This window comes from Canis lupus, chromosome 26 (assembly GCF_003254725.2).
Source record: "Canis lupus dingo isolate Sandy chromosome 26, ASM325472v2, whole genome shotgun sequence".
NCBI lineage: Eukaryota > Metazoa > Chordata > Mammalia > Carnivora > Canidae > Canis > Canis lupus.
Window position 1 is genome coordinate 36,484,003 of NC_064268.1, and position 22,566 is coordinate 36,506,568.

General features: G+C 55.4%; 1 protein-coding gene and 1 non-coding gene across 13 annotated transcripts in view; both read right to left on the reverse strand.

Moving 5' to 3' along the window:
* Positions 1-4,640: 4,640 nt before the first annotated feature.
* Positions 4,641-4,748, reverse strand: LOC112656274 (U6 spliceosomal RNA). Its single transcript, XR_003134244.1, has one exon. It is a non-coding gene; the product is annotated as a U6 spliceosomal RNA (small nuclear RNA).
* Positions 4,749-12,073: 7,325 nt separating this feature from the next.
* The window catches only part of SGMS1 (sphingomyelin synthase 1), a 251,242-nt gene continuing 240,749 nt past the window's right edge, over positions 12,074-22,566 (reverse strand). For all 12 annotated transcript variants that reach the window (XM_025441443.3, XM_025441442.3, XM_025441446.3 and 9 more), the window contains 3 exons: positions 17,627-17,780; positions 14,493-14,659; positions 12,074-13,801 (listed from right to left, as the gene is read on the reverse strand). In XM_025441443.3, the coding sequence (XP_025297228.1) occupies positions 13,622-13,801; positions 14,493-14,659; positions 17,627-17,780 (501 nt within the window). In that variant the 3' untranslated portion in view covers positions 12,074-13,621. The remainder of the gene's footprint in view (positions 13,802-14,492; positions 14,660-17,626; positions 17,781-22,566) is intronic.

A 22,566-nucleotide genomic window follows, 5' to 3' on the forward strand; every position in this document is an offset into this window, starting at 1 on the left:
CCCCCCCCCCCCCCCGCAGAGCCAGCCCGCACCCCCCCCTGGCGGAGCCAGCTCGCTACCTGGAGCACTACCTGGAGCTACCTGGAGCTCGCTCCCTGGAGCGCCGGGCCCCCCACGATGCGGCTGTGCATGCGCTGTGCTGCGGGTCGCTGGGTCCTGCGGGGACCTGCACCTGCACCTGCACCTGCACCTGCGCACCGGCTCCCGCACGACCGCGGAGGGCCCGGAGGGCTCGGCCGAGCAAGGGGGCAGCTCCGCAGCCTCAGGGCCTCAGAGAGCTGCTGCGCTTTGCGACTCCTTTTTTGTGTTCTTTTTTCTTTTTTTTTCTTTAATATTTTTTAAAATTTAAATTCAGTCTGCGGACATGGAGTGTGACACCCCATGTGCATCCCAAGTGCCCCTCAGTGCCCGTCACCCAGTCACCCCGACCCCCCACCTCCCTTCCTCAGCCCCGTGTTCGTTTCCCAGAGTTGGAGTCTCCTGTTTGTCTCCCTGTGATATTTCCCGTCGGTTCCCTTCCTTGGCCCTATAACCCGTCACCGTTACAGTCCCCGTGTGAATCAAACCATGTGGTGACAGTCCCTCTCCAACTGACCGATGTCGCTCAGCATCATCCCCTCCAGTTCCGCCCACATCCATGTAAATACTGGGTGCCGGTCCCTCCTGACGGCTGAGGAATGCTCCAGGTGCACACGGACCAGGTCTTCTCTATCCATCATCTGTCCACGGACACCAAGGCTCCTCCACAGTGTGGCTGCTGTGGACACTGCTGCTGTGAACATCGGGGAGCAGGGGTCCCGGCGTCTCACTGCATCTATGTCTTTGGGGTCAGTCCCCAGCAGTGCAGTTGCTGGGTCGCAGGGCAGATCGACTTTTAACTCTCTGAGGACCCTCCACCCAGTTTTCCGGAGCGGCTGCCCCAGTTCCCGTTCCCACCAGCCGTGCAGAGGGTCCCCCTTTCTCCGCATCGTCCCCAACATTTGTGGTTTCCTGTCTCGTTCACCTTAGCCATATTCTCACTGGTTGCAATCACTTCTAAATTATGGGGGGGAAATGGATGTGAACCTAAAAATGTGTCTTTCAAACTCCCCTTAGGGACACGCAAGCGTAGGGCCCGCTTGTCTACAGGTTAAAGACCAGCGCCCGTAACCAGGTGTTCAAACTCGCCTCGCCTAAGCCTTTGGCGCTGACATTTCACCGTGTCGGTCTCCCACGGGGACCACGGGTCTCAGGTTCCTAGACGCACCTGCCCCATCCCAGCGCTGCCCCAGCTTTTATCTCAAGACGCTCGCTCGCCCAACCACTCCCCTCTGAGTCACCCCCACCTGAGCTCAAAAACCTAGCTGCCAATTCTGTGACACTCCGTTGGTGGATAAGTGGGGAGCTATGTCATCGCCCCTCAAGGCTGGGTGGGCCTGCGACTGCCCGGAATGACAGGAGGACACGGAAACCAGGCCGGGTGACTCCTGAGTCCTAGTCACAAGGGCCATGTGTCGCTTCTGTGTTTCCTGGAGTTCTTACTCTTAGAACTGCGGGAAAAAAAATTCAACTGAGTATGTTTAAAAAAATTTTTTTTAAGATTTTATTTATTTACTCCTGAGATCCAGAGAGAGGCAGAGACCCGGGCAGGGGGGCAGCAGGCCCCCTGCGGGCTCGATCCTGGGACCCCCGCACCATGACTTACAGGTCCTCGGGCTCTGTTCCGTGCCGGGCAGCAGCCCCCGCGCAGACATGGATGAGCTGCAGGCGCTGCCGGAGTGACCTTCACAGGCACGAGTGGGGGGGGGGACCATCACCCGGACAGCGTGGCAGGCCGGCCCGCGAGGTCGCGTCCCTTTAGGGGACGACAGGGGCTCCCAGGCGAGGAGACTGCAACCTGGTGACCCCTGCTCGGGGTGGGGGCCCTTCTGCAAGCACCGCCAGGGCCCGTGGGCCGTGGGCTGCTGGCATGGGGCTTGGGCCCGGGGCACCAGATGCTGGGGCTGCGACACCAGAGAGGCCACATGTGGAGGCTGCAAACAGGGGCGGGGGCCTGCGTGGACCCGGCGCCGCGTGGGGTCGGGGGCCACCCAGCCACGTCTTGCCCAAATTCCGGACCCAGCAGACCATCGGCCGTAATAAGACAGTTCGGTGGGAGGCACGTCTCCCTGGGACATGGTCCTCGGGGCCAGCGTGGGCTCTAGGTCTTCGAGGGCCTTTCCCTGCCCGCCCACGCAGTTGCATCTCTGAGCCCTTTGAGCCTTGATAATTCTGGCCTCGAGGGGGATTTTTGTTTTTTTCACTTGTTTGGTTTTGCCCCTGAGAGCCCCGAGTCCCGGGGTACGAGCACCCGCTACTTGCCCAGGTGTCCTGTGACCTCTTGCCTCCTGCACGACAGTAAATCCGGTAAGGAGGGCGCGGAGCTGCGGGAGGCGGTGCTCCCCGTCGTGCTCTTTCTGGGCCCCGGGGCCCCACGGTCGGTATTCAGGCCAGCCCGGTATTTAGTCGTGCACGATTCAGTGCCTACTGTTTGCCAGGCTCGCTCGTAGGCCAAGACACAGTCCAGCTCCTTAGGACGCTTCCATCCTAAATGGAAGGAGACGAACGAAAACGAACAATCACGGGTCGCCCGCTGGGCGCCACATGCTGCGAAGGACAGGAGGGCAAAGCGACAGGTGAGAGGACGCCGTTCACCACGACACCATCGGAGAAGTCCCCTCTGACAGACCCGAGGAAGGGGGCGCGTCCAAGCCGCTGACGCCCGAGGGAAGCAGTCCGGAGAAAGGAGGGGCGCCCGTGGAGGTCCCCCGACAGGAAAGCGCGTGGAGGAGAGGGCGGCCAGGCTGTGGCCCAGGCAGGGGCCGAGGGAGGAGCAGCTGGCCGGGCGCCCGGCGAGTGGGGAGGCCGAGCAGGGCTGGTGCTCCGGGGGCCGCGGGGCGTGGTGCTCCCGGGGGCTGCAAGGCTCCCGATGTTGCTCTGATTTTGATGGGGACTCGCCGTCCCATGGGTGCTGGCACCAGCCGGCGTCTGGGGCTTCCTGGTGCACGCGTGAGCCCGGCTCCACGGGGAGCACCAGCGGCAGGGACGAGGCGTGAGGAGCCCCGGCCTGACGTCGAGGCTTCCAGGCAGCCGGGCGAGAGCGAGGGGCTGCGGGGGTGCCGGTGGGGAGGGTGTCGGGGGTCTCAGCGGGAGGCGACAGACCCAGGAGGCTCCCGGCTGAAGCCCAGGACGGGCGCCCTCGGCGCGAGCGGGGATGGAGCCGACGGAGGGGCGTGGGCGCTGGGCGTCCGTGCCAACCCTCTCGGGACACGCTCTGGGCTCGCGACCCTCTGGCCACGGCTGGGCCCACAGGGGCCGAGGCGACCCTCCGCCCGCAGAGTCAGCAACGGCAGCGACGGGTTCCGAGGCGATGGGCTTTAGGGGCGCGAGCGGCCACTTCTCCTTTGGCGCTTACGCGGGGCTGCGAGGGAGTCCGGGGTGGAGGCCGAGGGTCAGGCCGTTCGCTCGTTTTTGTAAGGAGGCCGCGGGAGGGAAAATGCTAATTAAAAATAGGGTAAGTTAGGGATCCCTGGGTGGCGCAGCGGTTTGGCGCCTGCCTTTGGCCCAGGGCGTGATCCTGGAGACCCGGGATCGAATCCCATGTCGGGCTCCCGGTGCATGGAGCCTGCTTCTCCCTCTGCCTGTGTCTCTGCCTCTCTCTCTGTGTGTGTGTGACTATCATAAAAAATAAAAAAAATAAAAAAAAATAGGGTAGGTGATGGATGGCTCTGGGGAGAGGCTGGGTGCGCTGTGCACGAGTGGGTGCGCCCCGGGGGACCCACTGCTTGGGTGCGGCCAACGGCCCCTCCACCCCAGGGTCTCTAAGGTCAGTCTCTGCGAAGAGAAGCCTGGGCGGCCCAGTCCTCCGATTTGCCCGGAGTCTCCCCCGCAGGCGGCTGTCCTCCGGCTTCGCTGCCACCTGTGGTCCCCGCGGCAGGGCGCGTCCTGCACCGAGACCCAGACGTGCGTCGGAGCCTCCCCGGCTCGGGGTCCACGCGGGGGTTCAGTGCGTTCCGACTGCAGCCCTTACAGCGGGAGGGATGTGGGGATGGGACACCCCAACCTCCTACCCCCGAGGCCCTTCGCCGCTTCGTGGCCCGGGGCAGGGACTGGAAGGAGGCCGGGGCGCAGAGCCCAGGATGGCCCCGGGGGGGGCACTGCTCGGCCCCCGGTTCACAACCTCTGAGGCCCGTGGAGCTGCAGGTCCGAGGTCACACGGCAGGTCCCCTGGGCTCTGACATTCCAGCCTGTCGGGCGGGGCCCCGGGGGCCACGGGGGGCCGCAGTGTCCTGCACCTGCTCACCGCCCCAGGCCGGCTAACCTCGGCGGCATGTGGCGAGGGCGCGGGAAGCGCGGCCCGTGGGGACAGCACGGCGGCAGGGCGAGCTGTGGGTCGGGCCTCGCTGCTCCCGCCCCTGGGGGCCACGTCCCTGCGTGTTGGTTTGTGCGGTTACTCCGGAGGCGCTTTGCTGCGTGGATGAGATACTCCAGGAGCGTCTCTAAAAATATTTTTACTGGATGCATTTTTAACTTGAATTTCGTGCGCTGACGTGGACTGCAATAGTGGTTTCTGGAGTAGAATCCGGTGATCCTCACTTCCACACACACCCGGTGCTCATCCCCAAAATAGCGAACGCCCCGGGAGTTTGCGTGTCCTCCCCGCTCAGGGGCCGGGCTCATCTTCTCAGCGTCGTGTCAATTTTTAGGATTTGTGCTGCCGAGCGGAGCACAACTCTATCGATTTATTTTAAAAGAATCTCTGACTCCAACTGTCTTAAGGAATAAGGGGTGTCACTGGCTCGCATGCGTCCAAGGAAGGCAGCCCCAGAGCTGGTCCCTCCAGGGCTCCTGTGTCACTGAGAACCCCGTTCCTTTCCAGGTGTCAGCTCTGAGCTCAGGGCTGCGACATCCTGGGCGTCACATCTACGCACAGCCTTGCCCCAGGGGAGGGTTTGGCTTGGTTTGTTCTGATCTGGGGGGTCCCTCTCTTTGAGAGCAAGAAAAATTTCCTACAAGGACATCTGCTCATTTCTTGTAAAATCAAACATCCGTCAACCCTATAAGCCAACAACCCCACACCTGGGTAGTATTTACCCGGGAGAGACAACAACCTATAGACCTAAATACATGCACAAGCGTGTACACACACGCACATGTGCACACACATGTACACGCATGCAGACACAATTCACACAGATGCACACATATGTATGTGCACACATCCATGCACACACAATTCACACACATGCACATGTGTATACACATCCATGCATATCCATGCACATGCATCCATGTACACACATGTACATGCACACACAACCCAGGCACCCATAAGTACATGCACACATCCATGCACATGTATCTACATGTACACACCCCATATGTACATGCATGCATCCATGCACACACCCAGGCACCCATATGTACGTGCACACATATGTACACACATACACACCATGTGCCCACGTGTACATGCATGCATCCATGCACACACGTACATGCACACACCCAGGCACCCATATGCACGTGCACACGCATGTACACACGCCCCACACACATCCATATGTACATGCACGCATCCATGCACGTGCATGTACACACCAGGCACATATATGTACACGCACACATATGTACATGCACACCATGTGCCCATATGTACACACATGCATCCATGCACACACCCAGGCACCCATATGTACGTGCACACATATGTACACACATACACACCATGTGCCCACGTGTACATGCATGCATCCATGCACACACGTACATGCACACACCCAGGCACCCATATGTACGTGCACACGCATGTACACACATACACACCATGCACCCATATGTACATGCACGCATCCATGCACATGCATGTACACAACCCAGGCACACACATGTGCATGCACACACCCAGGCACACATATGTACATGCACACACATATGTGCACACAAATAGAAAACTCACAGCATATTGTAAGCTGCTGCTTTATTGATACTATCCCCAAGGTGGAAGCTGCCCAGGTTTCCATCTGTGGAAGAGTGGGTAAACACACCGTGGCACACGTAGTCGATGGAATACCGGTCACTAGCAGAAAGCAATGCTTCGACACACACAGCAGCACGCAGGACTCTACACCTATTACGCAGGATGAAAGCAGCCGTCCCAATGAGAACATACGCAGTCCACGGTGGGGGAGCCGATCAATAGTAGCCAACAAGGTTTGCCTCCGGGACGGGGGGTAGGGGCCGGGGTGGCGGAGATCGATGGGCGAGGGGCGGGGAGCAGGCGGTAAACTGCTCTGTGTCAGGACAGGGGCCTTAATTACATGCATTTGTCAAAACAGCAAATACACACTTCACGTTTCTGTGTTTCTTTGCCTATAGATTTTACTCAAAAAGCAAAAAACCACCTAGGAACAAATTTTGGGTTTTAGTGATACGAATGCTGACGTATTTCAAAAGAAGGGTCTGCAATTTACTTTGAAATGCATCACGACGATACGAATAATTGATTGATAGACGCATAAAAACACAGACAAGTGGATGGATCCGTGATAAAGCAAGTGAATAAAGTAACAGTAGAAACTAGGCGGTGCCTACGGGGTTCTCATGTGCAGTCCTTGCCGAGTGAGCGTGGACTCAAAAGTTGTCTTGCAGGGGCGCCCGGGCCCAGTGGGTGAGGCGTCTGCCTTCAGCTCAGCTCGTGATCTCGGGGTCCTGGGGTGGAGCCCCGCGTCGGGCTCCCTGCTCGGGGGCGTCTGCTTCTCCCTCTGCCTCTGCCCCTGCCCCTGCTTGTGCTCACTCGCTTGCTCGCTCTGCCAAGTAAATAAATAAAACCTTAAAAAATTATTTTTCATGATGAAATATCAGAGGGGAAGAAAGGTTTGCGTGGACAGGGCCTCAAGGCCACAGGCCAGTTTAAGGAAATGTATGTTTCTCTAAGGGCAGATTGGTTTACGGCTCTAAAGACGCTGATACAAACGCTCAAGGTATGTGTGTGCGCGTGTGCGTGCGTGTGGATAAGCCCAAGGCGCCCCCGCCGCCCCGCAGCACGGCGCACACCGCGGGGCAACGCGGGCGGCAGAAGCTTGTGCTCTGCACACCTGCAGGCTCCCCTGCCCGGGCCGCGTGTGCTTCCCGCGGTCCCGCCCAGGAGGCGACGCTGCCCTAAACCGGAGCAGAAACCGCAGGGTCTTTCCTGCTCTGGCCCCTTTTGGGGGGATCGGGGGGTGGGAGCACCGCCGGCAGAGCCTCCTCACTTGGGTGGGGGCCCTGCTCGCTCCCAGGAGGAAGATGCATTTCCCAGCGCCCGTGCACATTCGCTGTCTTGGCCGATTTTAATTGGTGATTAACCCCGAATACCTTGAGGGATGAGGCGGCTTTGCACACCCGGATCTGCGGGCGGCCCACGTGTCAGCGCTCAAGCTCCGCCGTGCTAAGGTGACATCTCGGATGCCTCGCCGTCCAGCCCCGGGGACTCTGATGCCGCACTTGGTGGGTGTTGACAGTATGGGGGTGCGAGTGCCGCACACGTCGACATTTCGGCTCCTGAAGGAAGTGCCCCCCTGCCCCCCGCATCTGCTGAGTGTTGGGTGCAGCTGGGACCACGTGTGACAAAACAGAACGGGCCCTTCTGCCGTCGGCCCCGCCTCGACCCGGCTGCCCTCCTGCACCTGACCCCCAGGAGGGGGAGCCTGGGAACACTCACCAGGCAGCGGCCCGCGAGCCACCAGGGTGGGGCTCCCCCCCCCCCCGCAACGCGCTCTGGGTGATGGGCCCAGCGGTGCCACCTGCACACGCCCCCCCCCCAATGCCACACGAGCTGGGCCCCGGACACAGGCAGCATCGGGCACGGCATCGGCCTCCCTGCTCACCCAGGCCACGGCGGGGACCACGGCGGCGGCCACCACGGGCTTCCCGCAGGCCTGGCCACCACGCGTTGAGGCGTCCCGGAGCTCAGAGCCCAGGGTTCAGAGGCGCCTCCCAGGCACGCTCGTGCCAGCAGATCACACCTTCCCGCCCGCCCCCCGGGACACCCTGAGCTGTGTGCACCTGCCCAGGCCCATCTGGCCCACCTGCTCGGCCGAGGCCCTCGGGACTCCTGTGGCACCGGCGCCGACCGTGGTCAGGAGGCGGTCACGGTAGCGCCGTGGAGCCCACGGCCCAGAGCTGCGCGGCTTGTGGCTCGGCGGCCGCTGGCTGCTTCCCCGTGAATACGGGAGGCGGCTGTCGCTTGGGCCCAGGGACGCTGCGTCCGGGGCAGATGCGGGCGACACTGGCGTGGAGCTCGCGGCCCAGCTCCCCGCTCCGCAGCGGGCGCCCTGCATGCGCTGGGACCTCTCCCGGGGCGCCCGGGGCCTCGTCTTCATGCCTCCCCCCATGTCCCTCGCGATCGCGGGGTTTACTGAGCCCAGAGCTTGTTTGTGCGACACCCCCCCCCCGCCCGGTCCCATCGCCGTCGCCCTACGTCACACCTGTACTGATGGCCTCGCGGTTCCCGCTCCGCCGCGACCTGCCCCGGGCACTTGGGCGTGACCAGTTACGCCTCCCCGAGCACCACTGCGTCGTAGAGCAACTCCCGAGGGAGGAGTCGGACAAAAAACCGCTGGTGTCGAAAATGAGTGGGAAAAATCACAGAAGGACACAAACCATGAGCAGCCGTAACTCTGGGAAATGACCAAGGGCAGTGGAAGGGGAGGTGGCGGGGGACGGGGGGACCGGACGGATGAGCCCTGGGTGTTGTGCTCTGTGTCGGCAAATCGAACTCCAATAAAAAAAAATATACAAAAAAACGGGTTACAATGGGCTGGAATATAGATAAATGTAATTTAAGGAAAAAAAAATAAAACAAGCCTGGATATTAAAAAAAAAAAATGTCCTTGGTGTGAAATGAAGTAGGTACGACATCGGGCGGGGGTTCCTGGCAGGACCCGGCCCGGGACGGCGTCACACACTTGCCGCATTTCCTGCTCACACTGAATGACTCTTGGAGTCCCTATGTGCGCCTCTTGGCAATGACCTCGAGTGAGGGGGCCCCGGGAGAGGGAGATCGCCGCACCCCACAGAACACACTGGAAGCCCTCGGTGGAGAGAGACCCGGCCTCCGCGGCCGAAGTCACCGCCCAGGCCCTGCTGGCGGCCACTCCCCTCCCACAGGCCTGGGCTATACAGCCGCCGCTGAGAGCTCGGGTGGCCCGGGTCCCCGGGCGCGGGGCTGCACCCCAGGGGCTCGCGGGAGAGCGCACGGCAGGCGCCGGCCAGTGGCCCGCGGCTCGGCACCCGGATGTCCCCCCGCTCCCGGCCCAGCCTGTCCTCGCGTCCTCCGGGACGGCCTGTGAGCGGAGGCCCGAGGTGGCCGCGGCAGACGCCGACAGCCGCTCCCAGTCTCGGTTCTGCGCTGTCGTGAGGACACAGCCTGGTCCGTCCAGCCGCCGGGGTTCCCTCGGAGCGCAGCCCGTCCTGTTGGTCGCCGCAGACGCTCGGCCGCCCCGGGCTTCCGGCTGCATCTCCAGCCTCAGAGAGCTTTGGGGTCGTCGCCGCTGCCACCCTTACAGCTACAGAAGGCGGGGCGAACTTGTCGAGAAAGGACTGTTTTGGGGGGGTCCCTGGGGCTCAGCGGTTTGGTGCCTGCCTTAGGCCCTGGGTGTGACCCCGGGTCCCGGGATCGAGTCCCGCGTCGGGCTCCCTGCATGGGGCCTGCTCCTCCCTCTGCCTGTGTCTCTGCCTCTCTCCGTGTCTCTCATAAATAAATAAAATCTTAAGCAAACAAAAAAAGCGGAGCCCCCGCAAATGTATCTACTAATAGCCTACTGTTGGCCCAAAGCCTTCCCGATACCGACTAGCGCGCAGTCTGTGTGCGTGTTCCATGCTGTGTTCCTAGAATAAAGCTAGAGGAAAAAACTAGGAAAATCGTAAAAGTGCCTCTCTAGTACTTGGTGCTGTATTTACTGAAAAAAATCCACACGTAGGTGGACCCTCTGGGCCCGAACGCGTATTGTTCAAGGTCAGCTGTGCCATCGATTACACTTCACGCGTGAAAAGTCTCAGCACAGCGGTGAAAAGACGGAGACGGTCAGGAGGGCGCACACACGAGGTGCCGTCTGTGCGTGCGTGTGGTCTGTCCGGGGGACACGCCTCAAGGACGGAGACCAGAGAGGGTCAAGGACAGGGGAGGACAGGGATGGCACCAGGCCCCGGCACCAGGAGGAAGCCGACTCGTCCCCTAACCTCCCCGGAGCGGCCCCCCCACTCCCGGGGAAGTGCCAGCACGGGGGGCTCAGGGCCGTGGACGGGGCGCTGGGCTGGCCCCTGTCGGCCGCATCCCTCCCTACCCCACCGTCTGCCCCCCGAAGCCACCCTGGACACGTCACACGGCACCCGGGCGCCAGGGCCCCAGGACCGCCAACCCGGCTTCTGCGGCTCCTTGCTGTTGGGCTCCACACCCTGGAACCCCCGGCCCGGGAATTCCCGGGGGACTCACCCGTGGGACGACGCCAGCTGCCCTCAGGCCTGTTCCGGCGGTCGGATGTCCACGCTCGTGGCGACGGGGGACCCTGGACATGCAGGGCACTCCAGGCCGGCGGCGCACCTTTCCCAGCGGCCACACGCCGAGTCACAGCAGGGCCGCGCCCTGGCACATGTGACACCCCCTCCTGTGTCCACCCAGGCAGCCCGGGCCGGCTTTGGGTCACCCTCTCCACCCTCCCCCCGTCCTGCGGGGCCCCCAGGGACTGGCCCCCGCTGACCCTGGAGCACCTCTGACTTTGGAGCACCCCTGACCCCGGAGCACCTCTGCCCCCAGAGCACCCCTGGCCTCGGAGCACCCCTGGCCCCGGAGCACCTAGCGGGGGGCGGGCGCCGCACCGGCAGACAGGTAAGGACGTCAGGGGCCCACAGCAGCGTATGCGGCCTGGATTTCCTGACGGAAGGGAGCGGAGGGCACAGAGGCCCAGCATCTGCCCCGGGCGCAGCCAGGCCCCGGCTCTGGTTTGGCTCAGGCTGTGATCTCAGGGCCGGAGGGCAAGCCCCGCGTGGGCTCCCGGCCAGTGGGAACCCGCCCAGATTCGCTCTCCCTCTGCGCCCCCCGCCCCCAACTCTCTCTAAAATAAATACAAATGGGGGAAACCTGAGCAGGGACGTCAAGGGATCCGGGAGCACATCCTGTATCTAGTCCCCTCGGGACCTGGCTCCGCTGGGTGGCCGCGCCGGCCTCAGCTCCGTGGCGGGCTCCGTGCTCAGCTCCGCGCCCGGTGCGAACGGCTGGCGATCAGGCACCGGGCCGCAGTGAGGCCTCGGACCTGGCGAGGCGCGCTCCCCCGCTCGCTTCACGGGGAGGGGCCTCGTCCTGGGCCTCCCGGGAGCACGCAGGGCCCGGGGCAGCGGGAGGCCGGAACGGACCTCGAGGCGGCGCTCCTGTGCCCGCCCGCAGCCCGGGAGCAGCCGGGGCCCGGGTACACATCGGTGCCGTCGGGCACGAGTTTCTTAGGAAACCAAGAGGCAGCCTGCAGAGCCACAGTAACCCCCCCCCCCTTTTTTTTAAGAAAACTAATTCGACTTGGAAAAAAAAGGTTCAGTGTTCAGCGGATGCATTTGCATTACTCACGTTACTTTCCCTCAGGCCACGCAGCACCTGCTCCAGGGTCAAGGTCAGGGCGGGCCGCGGCGAAGGGCGAAGGGGGAGCCATCCTAGAACCGGGTCCGGCCTCCAGGGTCCGCCACCTCCAGGGGCCACCGCCCGCGCCCGCGGCGACGCCCTCCGAAGCCCCACGCGGGTCTCACCGCTTTGACCTCTCCTCCTCTCCGGCAAAGGCCGACCGCAGTTTGGATGGAACCCGGCCGTGATTCTTTTTATGTATTTAAAAAAAACAAAAAAACACTTGTACCTTTCCAGAAACCTCAAAGGGAAAACAATCAGGATCGCCACAGGCCGTGTCTCAAACCAACCCATGTTGGGGAAGCTCCAACACGCACGTTTTTTTTTTTTTTTTTTATTACCTTGCTTTCATGACTTCGTCTCTGACTTCCGTGAAGGATGCGAACACATTCGAAATAACAGTCATTATTTAAGTATCAGGTTTTATTAAAAAGTGCATTTGATTAATTTATGATCTAGGTAAGCTGTTAAGATATCAGTATACTCTCTGGAATAATAACTTTACAAATATTTAAAACAAACAAAATTTTAAAAGCCTTTTTATTTCCTTCACCATTATTGTTTTACAATACAAATATCACCTTGTGAATACACAAAAAAACCCTACGGAAGATAATTCTGCTGCGTAAAATACAGAATGGATATATATACTTCTTCATTCTTAAAAAACTATTTTGTTCTCCACATTGGCAAGTACAGAATAGAATACTTCCCCAAACATACTCATGTTAGGAGTAAAACTCAGAGTTCCATGCAGTTTCTGCACAAATATATTTGAAAGAAATAGATCTCTGTTTTGTTGTTCACCAACAAAATTGTCATGAGAGTATGGATGACTAATTTAGAGCTTTCAAGTTTTAGTTAAGTGATCATTTTCAAAACTCTCTTTTTTTAAAAACAAAGTATTCATGGCTGTTTTCATTGTATAGTTAAAATCGAACTACCAAACAGATGATAAAATAATTTAAGTGGTACACGTCATTGCCACCTGCTCACAATATGGGAACAGGCCCGGGCTTTCTAATTAGCTTCCCCCCTTCTTTAACTCGTAGCGATTTAAAAACCGTAAGCAGTCTTCTGATTTAATTTAGCTATAAATGCAAAATTTAGTAGTGTATACATACATTTATATCTTCATGGAATATTTTATTTTAAATAAAAACATTTAAGATTGCCTACTGACCATACAATCAAGACAAGAAAGGCACTAGAAACATAGACAAATTTCTCTCCCAAGAAGCATTTTTAAATTTTAACTCTCTTCTCTCCAACATGTAAAAATCTTTAAATTTGGTTTTCATAACATTATTTTGAAAAATAAAGTTAGGAAATACTTAGAAAATCACTTTGTAACAGAATCTTTTTTTTTTTTTTTGCACTTTTTGACACACTCTCTCTGCTGATTTTTTACAAAACCCAAAGTTACCGAACCTTTCTGTGTCTGTCATTTTTATTTGAATATCGGTGCAACAGGTAGAAAGATTTCAGAATTGAACCCCATTCAGGTACTTAGAAACCTTCATAGAGACATTTGCTAGAAAATGGCTTACAGCCCAATCTTTGGGGCAAGAGATATGAAAAGTATGTTTTCCCAAGAAAATAATACGCTTTATTTCCAGATGTGACTGGAAAGACCAGAACTGATGATATAAAAGCTCACATTTATGCTGTTGCATCATATACAAAGGAACATGGTGGTCGCAGGTCATGTAAATCCCAAACTTATGAACAGGAAATGTGTACAGTGCATGATAGGTTAAATTTTCTTTATTGTTGTCCAACGCAGGTCCTTTGAAGAGAAAAAAAGATCACAGTGCTGACCAGGTAACTCAATAGGTTAAGTCAAGGTAACTGTTGAAAGAGAACAGGATTAGGGAGGTGTTTGTTTATGGCATCTTCTCTCATGGAGTTCTTAGCACTTGGGACAGTTCCTCGCTCCCCCGCTGGGTCCCGCCGTTACGTATCATTCACCAAGCGGCTGTACTTGACTTGGCGACCGAGGTGGACGACTGGCCAGGGGAAGGGCCAGTGGTAAGACCGAGGTACGATTCCTTGCACATTCTTTTCAAAGTACTGAAATGGCCGGTACCACCACACCCTGGCCAGGAGGTTCATCTGGGAGGCTTCTTTTAGCACCTAGGACGACAAGGACAGGAAACCGCGTCAGGGAGCACAAGCTACGTCCCAGCCGCAGAAGGACGCTCTGCTGGTCATCCTCCACTTGCAGTTCAGGTATTTCCCTTATTGCAGTTTGCAGAGGACCCCAGACCCGCCCCGCGTGTCCCCATTTCACACACACACACACACGTCTCCACTCTGCGCTCATCTGCTAACCGTGCCACACCCAACCCAGCAGGAAAAAATACTCTGATTCTGGGAGTGCATGGACAGCACGAGGCTTACTCAGTGTCTTGCCCATATACACAGGCCTCAGTCAGTGTGGCCGTCACGTCTCTGTGACGCCAGTTAAGCACTCAGCTGGTAAGGGCCCAGGGTGGGAGAAGGGCGGGGGGAGCCAATCAGGGTGCAGGTGGGCACAGCCTGGACGACGTTTGTCAGGGGCGGGGGGGAGGGACACTTGTTCTGCAAGGATGCAGCGTTGGTGTCACTGTGTTCACGCGTTTCTTGTTCATGTTCTACTCAGAGGTGGGTCAGCATCACCAGAGACAACACAGTCCTACCCACCGACCCCTCTGAGAGAAACCTGAGCCATCGGTGGGTTCTCTGCACGTCCCCTTCCCCCTGCTGTGCTGTGCCGCCCCCACCCCCGCCCCCGCCCCCGGCCAGGGCAAAGGGAGCTGCAATCAGATGGGGGGGAAGGACTCACTTGCTGATTGGCCATAGTGTGGTACCACCAGAAGAGTCTCGTGGTGATGTAGTACGCCACCACCACATCCACAGTGTAGTGGTCATGCGCTAAGAGAATGCAGAAGATCCCAACCACGCTGAGAAGCCAGCAAATCCAGTGGTACCACCAGAGTCGTCGAGGGGAATCTGAAATGAGGAGAGAGGCACAACAGCCCGTCACTCAGGTAGCACCGAGGGCACCAACCACGCTCGCCTCTGCGGCCACTTGAGTCCAGTGACTCCGAGCTTTCCTTCCCGAAACAGGTCACGCGGGCAGCAAGTCTGAGGGCTTTAGCTCACGTGGAAACAAGGTTAGAACGGCGGCAGCTTGGTTTTTGATTTACAACTGTATTTTGTATTTAGTTATTGCTAGATTCAGATAATCATAAATACAATTTAAAAGGTCAACTGATGGGGGTAATGCATCACGCTCGGCTAAAAAAAAAGTCCACTGACATTTAAGTCCATTTACTTGTAAAAAATTTGGGCTTAATGCTCTAAGAAAAACCAATACCTTTTGGTCTGGAGAGAGCTTATATGGGGAGTGGGCGGTTGGGACCGCTACCACCGTCTTAGTTGCTTTCCAAGCTCTGTGACCATACACTGATCTGAAAGTCTCTGGGATTTCTGTTTCTCAAATGGAAATAAAGGATCCAGATGCCTGGGAATTCTGGTCCAAGCCCGTTCAGAGGCCGGGCAGGGTCAGATAAACACTTGTCCACACCTCCACCTGGAAGCTCCCCGAGGGAAGCATCAGGCCTTCCCGCCTTGTGTTCTCAAATAATTGGCTGAAGAGGGTCTGAAACTTTACGGAGGAATGTGGTCTGAATGTGATCCATCCTCCCCACCCTCTCCATGGGGAGGAAGTTCAGACTTTTACTGGATTCTCAAAGGGCCCAAGGACTAATCAGCCATTTGACTGAGATTTATCCAGCATCTACGATGTGTCCGGCACAGGAAATGTGCTAGCTATTGAGATCAATGAACAAACAGGCAAAGAACCTGCCTTTGTGGTTCTTCCTAAATACCTTCCTAGTACGGGGGAGAGACAATACAAAATAATTATAATAAGTAAATTTTTAATAATAATACATTTATAAAAATATAATAAATAAGTAAATTATACACTAAGTTAGAAGGTGTCAAATGCCAGGAAAAACTGCAACGCTGAACAAGACAAGCAGGACCAGAAAGAGAGAAGGTGAAGGGGGCTGGGTCTTCATAGGCAGTGGTCGGGCGGGGGGCTCTCTTGCTCTCGGATCCAGCAAGATCCGATTGGACACCCAGCCAGACAACAGTAGTGGCCGCCGCTGCTGAACAGTAGGCCCGGCCCGTGTGCCGCCCGTTTCCATCGCTATCACCTCTCCCCCGGCCAGGGGCAGCTTTCTGCGTCTCATCCAGGGCCGAGGGAGTGAAGCGTAGCGAGGTCAGAGGCTCGGGGCAGCACGGGGACCCTCCATCTGACTTGGCCCCCCGCCCCCCGTCTCCCCACAGGGCACGCTGGGTTTCCTTCAAGGGGGAGGCTCACCGGCTGAAGTACAGTCAGCAGGGCCGCGAGCGCCCCGGTTACCCCAGGCCTGCGTGGCCCGGCGCGGGGCGGGAGGGCGCCTGGAGGTGGTACAGTTCCCTGGGCTCAGCCACAGGCCGGGGGCGCCCATGCTCCCTTCTCCCGGCGCCTGGGCACATCGGCCCTTTCCTGTCTTCCCTGAGACCACAAGCGGCCTCGGGCCGGGGGGCAGGGGGGCTGAGGGGGTGAAGCCTCTGCCGTGGGTTCCGGTCCTGATCTCAGGGTCCTGGATGGAGTCCCACGTTGGCCCCTGCTCAGCGGGGAGCCTGCTTCTCCCCGTCCCCCTGTGCTCACACATTCTCTCCGTCAAACAAAATAAATTTTAAAAAGACCCAAGCTGGGCTTTCAAGCCTTCAGTCCCCAGCCGGCCGTGCTCCTGCCGTGCCTCGCCAGCGCCAGCCCATCAGGGTGGGTCAGGCCCCCGTCTTCCCAGGGTCCAGCGGCAGCCAGCCCCCCACCCCCGCACCCACCTGCACCTGCTGCAGGACGGGGTTCTCCTGCTGATGGGGGACAGGACAGCACAGCCCCATCTCAGAGGATGGACTCAGACCCCTTCCTGTTGGTCACTTCTCGTTACCGTCACTGCTCTGCCTGCCAACTCGACGGCGCCGCACTCACTCCCGACACACGTCGACACGGCAATGTGTGCGTCCCTCCTTGGAGGTACCGGCAACCCGCCGCCACTCACTGTTCTGCACAGAACCTGCCTGGACCGGGCTCACGGAGACTGTTTTTAACAGCAGGATACTGAGGACTGAGGACAACTGAGTTTTCCACAAGGAGAAAAAGAAGTAACCTGTGGCTCATTACAGCGAGCCAGAGCCTCACGTCTCACAAACCTCATTTGAGAGAAATCAAGTGGCCGAAGACCAGAGACAGCATAATACCACGTACGCAGATTTGACAAACCATCCCACCATGATGTGCACATATAAAAACACGCATGGAAAGGAGAGAGGACAGTGGTGGGGGAAGGAATGAAAGGCCTGTCACCTCCTAACACCTCATCTGCTTTTTAAAGGGTTATCAGAAACAGACACGGCGAAAGCTAATACCTATTAAGTCTGAGTGGCGGACAGGGTATATTTAGTATTATTTTTTGTGTGTCTCAGAATAAAATATTTTAAGCACTTTCTTTTAAAAGGAAATTTCCCATTTAGTGCCCTCCTCATTCAGTGTCCCCGAGCCCACGGCTTCTGTGAGGGACATCACTGAGCACCTCTGTCCCCATGGCTCAGAGCAGAGGGCCAGGAACTTAGAAACACAGTCTACCATCACACCCACAGGCCTGACACTGCATTCCTGGTGTCTTGGGAGGTTTCCTTCTGGCCTCCTCCAGCAGCTGTCGTGCACCCCAAATGCTGTGCTGACCCTTGAGGGTGAACAAGTGACCCCATGAGGAAGAGCAGTCACCCGCCCCCCCCCACCCGCATGTGTCTCTCTGGGCGCGGTGGGGAGATGAGGTGCCGCCCTCCCGAGGCTTCCAGCCACACTTCACAGGGACCATGGGAAATGGCAGGCGTCGCGGAAGGCTGCTGGAGACTTACACTCTTTGATAAATAGGTAGGTGAGTGTGAGCATGACCGTGTGGCCACTGTACAGGTAATCCCCACACATGTTGTGAGAACCAGTGATGGACAGGCCACCGCCAGCGATGAGCTTCATTATTCTCCGCAGCTGGGCTTCCCAGTCTCCAAAAAGCTGGTGGGAAAAGAGAAAACAAGACTCATTAAAAGGCCACATGAAAGTGTGCCATGATTACTAATATTCAGAATTGAGCTTTTTGACACTTTTTTAAAGGTTTTATTTATTTACTCATGAGACACGGAGAGAGAGGCAGAGGGAGAAGCAGGCTCCCTGTGGGGAGCCCGATGTGGGACTTGATCCCAGGACCCCGGGATCACGACGGGGACACTGACCACCCAGGCGTCCCTTGACACTGATTGCTAATAAGAGATATAAACCTGGCCTCTGACTGTTCTCCTGGCACAACCTTGGGGATTTCCTGAGATAAAGGTTCTCTGGTTATTCCTAAGAAGCCTCTTCCGGTGACACCTGAGTGCATGTTCATGAGGTGACTCTTGGAAAGCCCCGAAGGATGGGGCTGGATGCCAGGAGAGCCAACCAGTGAGCACAGGGCTGTATCTCCAAGGAGGAGAGAGGCTGGAGGCTGAGCTAATCAGCCGCGGCCAAAGACCTAATCAATCCCACTTACATAATGAAGCCCCACAAAAAGCCAAAAGGATGAGGGTTCAGAGAGCTTCCAGGGTGGTGAAAGAGTAGAGACAGGAAGGTCCTGGGGGGCAGTGGTGCACCCGGACAGGGCACGGAAACTGTACCTCTCCCCACATACCTCGGCCGATGCTTCTCATCCATCTGGCTGCCCTGTTATATCCTCTTATAATAAACCGGAAATCTATTTCCTGCGTTCCGTGTTCCATGGGCAACAGCTAGCAAAGTAGCCAAGCCTGAGCAGCACTTATGGGCCCCTTCAACTTACAGCTGGGGGCCAGAAGCGCAGGTGCCGACAGTCGGCGGGACTGTGAGCCCTCAGCCTCCGGGATCTGATACGCTCTCCAGGAGGCGGCGTCAGAATGCGTCTCCCCATTCTCTGACTTATCTGGTCAGAGAAGTGCTTGGTGCGGGTACTCAGAGTAGAGATGCACGGGAGTGCTTTGCCTTCATGAGCTTATATTAAGATACATAAACTCCCACCATGAAGTCTGCCACTCAACGTTCACCGTTCTTTGGACAACCCTGGGAAGGGGTACGGTCCTAGAGTGGAGCTCATGGCTTCAGAACATTCCTGAGATAGTAGCACTTTCTATAGCACATTTCAGCAGACGCTTACCCAACTTCTAAAATTATACTGATAGGCAAAGAGTAATTGACTGATTTGCTACCAAAACCATTTTGGAAAAAATATGTAGGAAAAATTCATTCCTGCTTGGCTTAGAGGACAAAGGTTTTACTAACTTAGGTGAAACGTTGGACACTGGTGCAGTCAAATACAAGTATACATCGGTATGTGAGATGCAGTGACCAAACTGAAACAAGGGACTGAGGTGGGTATACTTTCAATCTTCTGAAATTATGTTGGTAGAATTGCATGTTTTTCCTTTCAATAAGAGTGAAAAAGGTTCGTAAATAAATCTACCCCTCTCTGATACAAGTCTGGGCTGCATATAGGAGTCGTAAGTGGCTTAAACAACTTGCTCATTTCAAGTTTTACTTGCTCTGTTGAACGAAATGTGTGCTTGTCTGTATTTTACGCTTGTCAGCACACTTTTAAATTCTGGTTAGGTAACCAATTTAATCACCGTGATCCATTTCAATATTTCACTGATAATAATCTGGGCTTTGGGAAATACGTGTTCTTATTACAATTTCCCTTAAAACATATGTATCTGGATTTCTAGTTAAGGATGGCAGGTTGAACAAACCACACAGAGGACATGGATTTCCAAGTTCAAAAGGTCAGTGGACATGCAGTTCAACAGAAGAAAATAGACCTACATAGCAAGACTCAGCACTGTAAAATTTCAAGAATGAGGGTCAAGCAAGAGATCCTAACACCTCCAGAAATTAAAAACAAGCTTCATACAAAGCATTAAGAGTCAGGCTTTTTAAAAAATACTGGAAAACATAAGACTTTGGAAAAATGCCTCCAAAGTCTGTGGGAAAATGATTTCCAACCTAGAGTCCTATACCCAGCCATATGATAAATCGGCCCTACTGTACGAAAGCCATTTTCACAAGATTTCACGGCATTTACCATCTATGTCCTCTTCTGTTCAGGGAATTATAAGGGTATGCTCTGTAAAGCAAAGGAGTAAATGCAGAAAAAAGAAAAGAGGGGACCCACTAGGACATCTATGAAGGGAGAGCCAAGGGGCTGTGAGCCTGGACAGTGAACAGTGCAGGGGGACAGTTAGGCCACAGGAGGGTAGTCCTTGGGGAGGTGATCCCAACAGCAGATCCCACTGCCTCTGACAGCACTGAATGAAGAGTCACCACATGGGGATGAATGTGCACACAGGAAACTAAGAAAGCAAAAAGCAAGGCAACCACTAACTCTACAGAAAAAAAAATATTGTGCAGAAAAGTAATTACAGGAAATGATGTGAGTTGGCTACAAAGAGCATTTACAAACTAATAACGTAAGTACGGAGTATGGAGTTCAATCAGAACAGAAAACTAGGACTGGGAAGACGGGACAGACAGGAAGCATGACAGTCCATGGTGGGACAGGGTGGGGCAGAAAGGGCACAGGACTGGGGCCTGGGGCACGGAGGACCCTCAGTCCTGGCCTTCCCTGTAGGAGGTCAATAAGATTTTCATCAGAACAGTAAGAAACAGAACTGCCACATCATTTAAAGACCAGAGGATAAACACATGCGTGTGCATACACTCCCGTAAAAAGTGAAAAGATACAAAGGTAAATACCACCAGATTCAGTTAAAGAGTTGAAAGTGAGTTAGGAACGTGGGCTGGAGTTGGGTCAGGGTTGGGGAGCTAATGTTTCTTGTAACAAGCTGTGTAGAACCATTTTATATTTTAAATTGCATGCATATATAAACATGATAACATTTTTAAGTCTCAGTTTTTAAAATATTTTTTTTTTAGTTTTTAAAATATTTTTAAAAAGATTTTATTTATTCATGAGAGACAGAGAGGGGCAGAGACACAGGCAGAGGGAGAAGCAGCAAGCTCCCTGCAAGGAGCCCAATGCGGGACTCGATCCCAGGACCTCGGGGACACGCCCTGGGCTGAAGGGAGACACTCAACCACTGAGCCACCCAAGCGTCCCCTTTTTAAAAGTTTTAAATTGGAAGTTTGTTCTAATTCTGCCATAACAATGGATAAAAAAGAAAATTGTGGCAAAAAAAGCTTAGGTAAGCTTTTCATGTTATATTATTTCAGATTGTCCTTCGAAAATATTTTTTTTTTTTTTTTTTTTTACAGAAAACCCTATTCTCAGGCACCAGCACCCAATAATTTGCCCTCCCATTTTAGCACAAAAATACTTGTGGGGAACCTGCATGTGTAGGGAGGAGAGAAAAATTACAAGGTAAACAGTGGGAGAGAAAACACCTATGCTTTCTGTTAAAAATATCTTTCCAAGTCCGTCAGATCTCTGCGAGGGGGCAGCCTCTTTAAGCTTAGGGGCAAACAGGAAAGGAGGAAAGGAGGATAGCCCGTTACAGCCAGGGAAAAATTGTAATTATGTTTAAAAAAGCAAACAAAGGAAAAGACAAATTATAGAACAACTGAAGTAGAAACAAGGTAATGTCTTTTTCCTACACACACACACACACACACACACACACACACACACCGAGATAAATCCAGTAAGAAAGACCAATGTAGGAAACAGAATCGACCAGAGACCAGAGGACAAAGGATATGGCCAGCTGCAGGCAGAGACTCTCAAACAAACAGAAACACAAACTGACAATGCCACCAGCTCATTGTCCCCGCATCACGTCAGCCAAGCAGCAGGAGCGGGTGCTGGGGGGGCCGGCATGGGGTCTCCCATTTTCTCAACTGGCTCCGGCAGGAGGATGGGGTGTCCTGAATGCAGCTGCCAGGGGTGCCAGGGGTGGGGGGGAGCAGGCAGGCTGGGCTCCTCCATGCGGCTGTGCGACCCTGACGGCCGGCCGGGCTAACCTCACCCTCCTCACCTGCACCCCGGAAGGCGCAGCTTTATTACCATCAGCAGAATCCGCTGCAGAACTCATCATCAGCGCAGACCAGCAACCTAAATAGCACAGCCCGGGACCCCTCCATGGGACCCCGCCACGTGGCTTCCTGGGGTTGACCTGAAGAAAGACCCCCGTATGAAAGAAAGCTTTATGTACAAACACCGCAATGTCCTGTGTAAAACCAACAAACTGGAAACAACCCTCCAGAAGCAGTTATTAACTAACTGTGCTCCCTTGCTGTTCAAAGGGCAGGCCCGGCCGTTCAGGGCAGGCCCTCCTCGTTCAGGGCAGGCCGCGTCCGTTCAGGGCAGGCCGTGTCCGTTCAGGCAACACCAGGAGTCCCTGTAAATAACTCCGGGCACACTGAACTGGAATCTGAGGTCAACTCATTTGACTCACTACAGTGATTCAAACACACTGAACTACACTGTAACTGCCTTTTATTTTCTTCTTTTTCCTTCCTTCCTTCCTCCCTCCCTTCCTTCCTTTCTCTCTCTTTTTTGATTTATTCATTTGAGACCGAGCAACCACAAGCCAGGGGAGAAGCAAACTTCCCACTGAGCAGGGAGCCTGACAGGTGGCTCCATCCCAGGACCCCGGGATCATGACCTGAGCCCAAGGCAGACACTACACCGACAGAGCCACCCTAGTGCCCCTATCACTGCTTAAGAAATTATGAAAAAATAAGTTTACGACGCCTGTGTGCTAAGTTTTTGTCGTAAATATTTTCTCCTATTGTGTGAAAAACAAAACATTTAGTGTACTTAACCATGTTTTAAAAA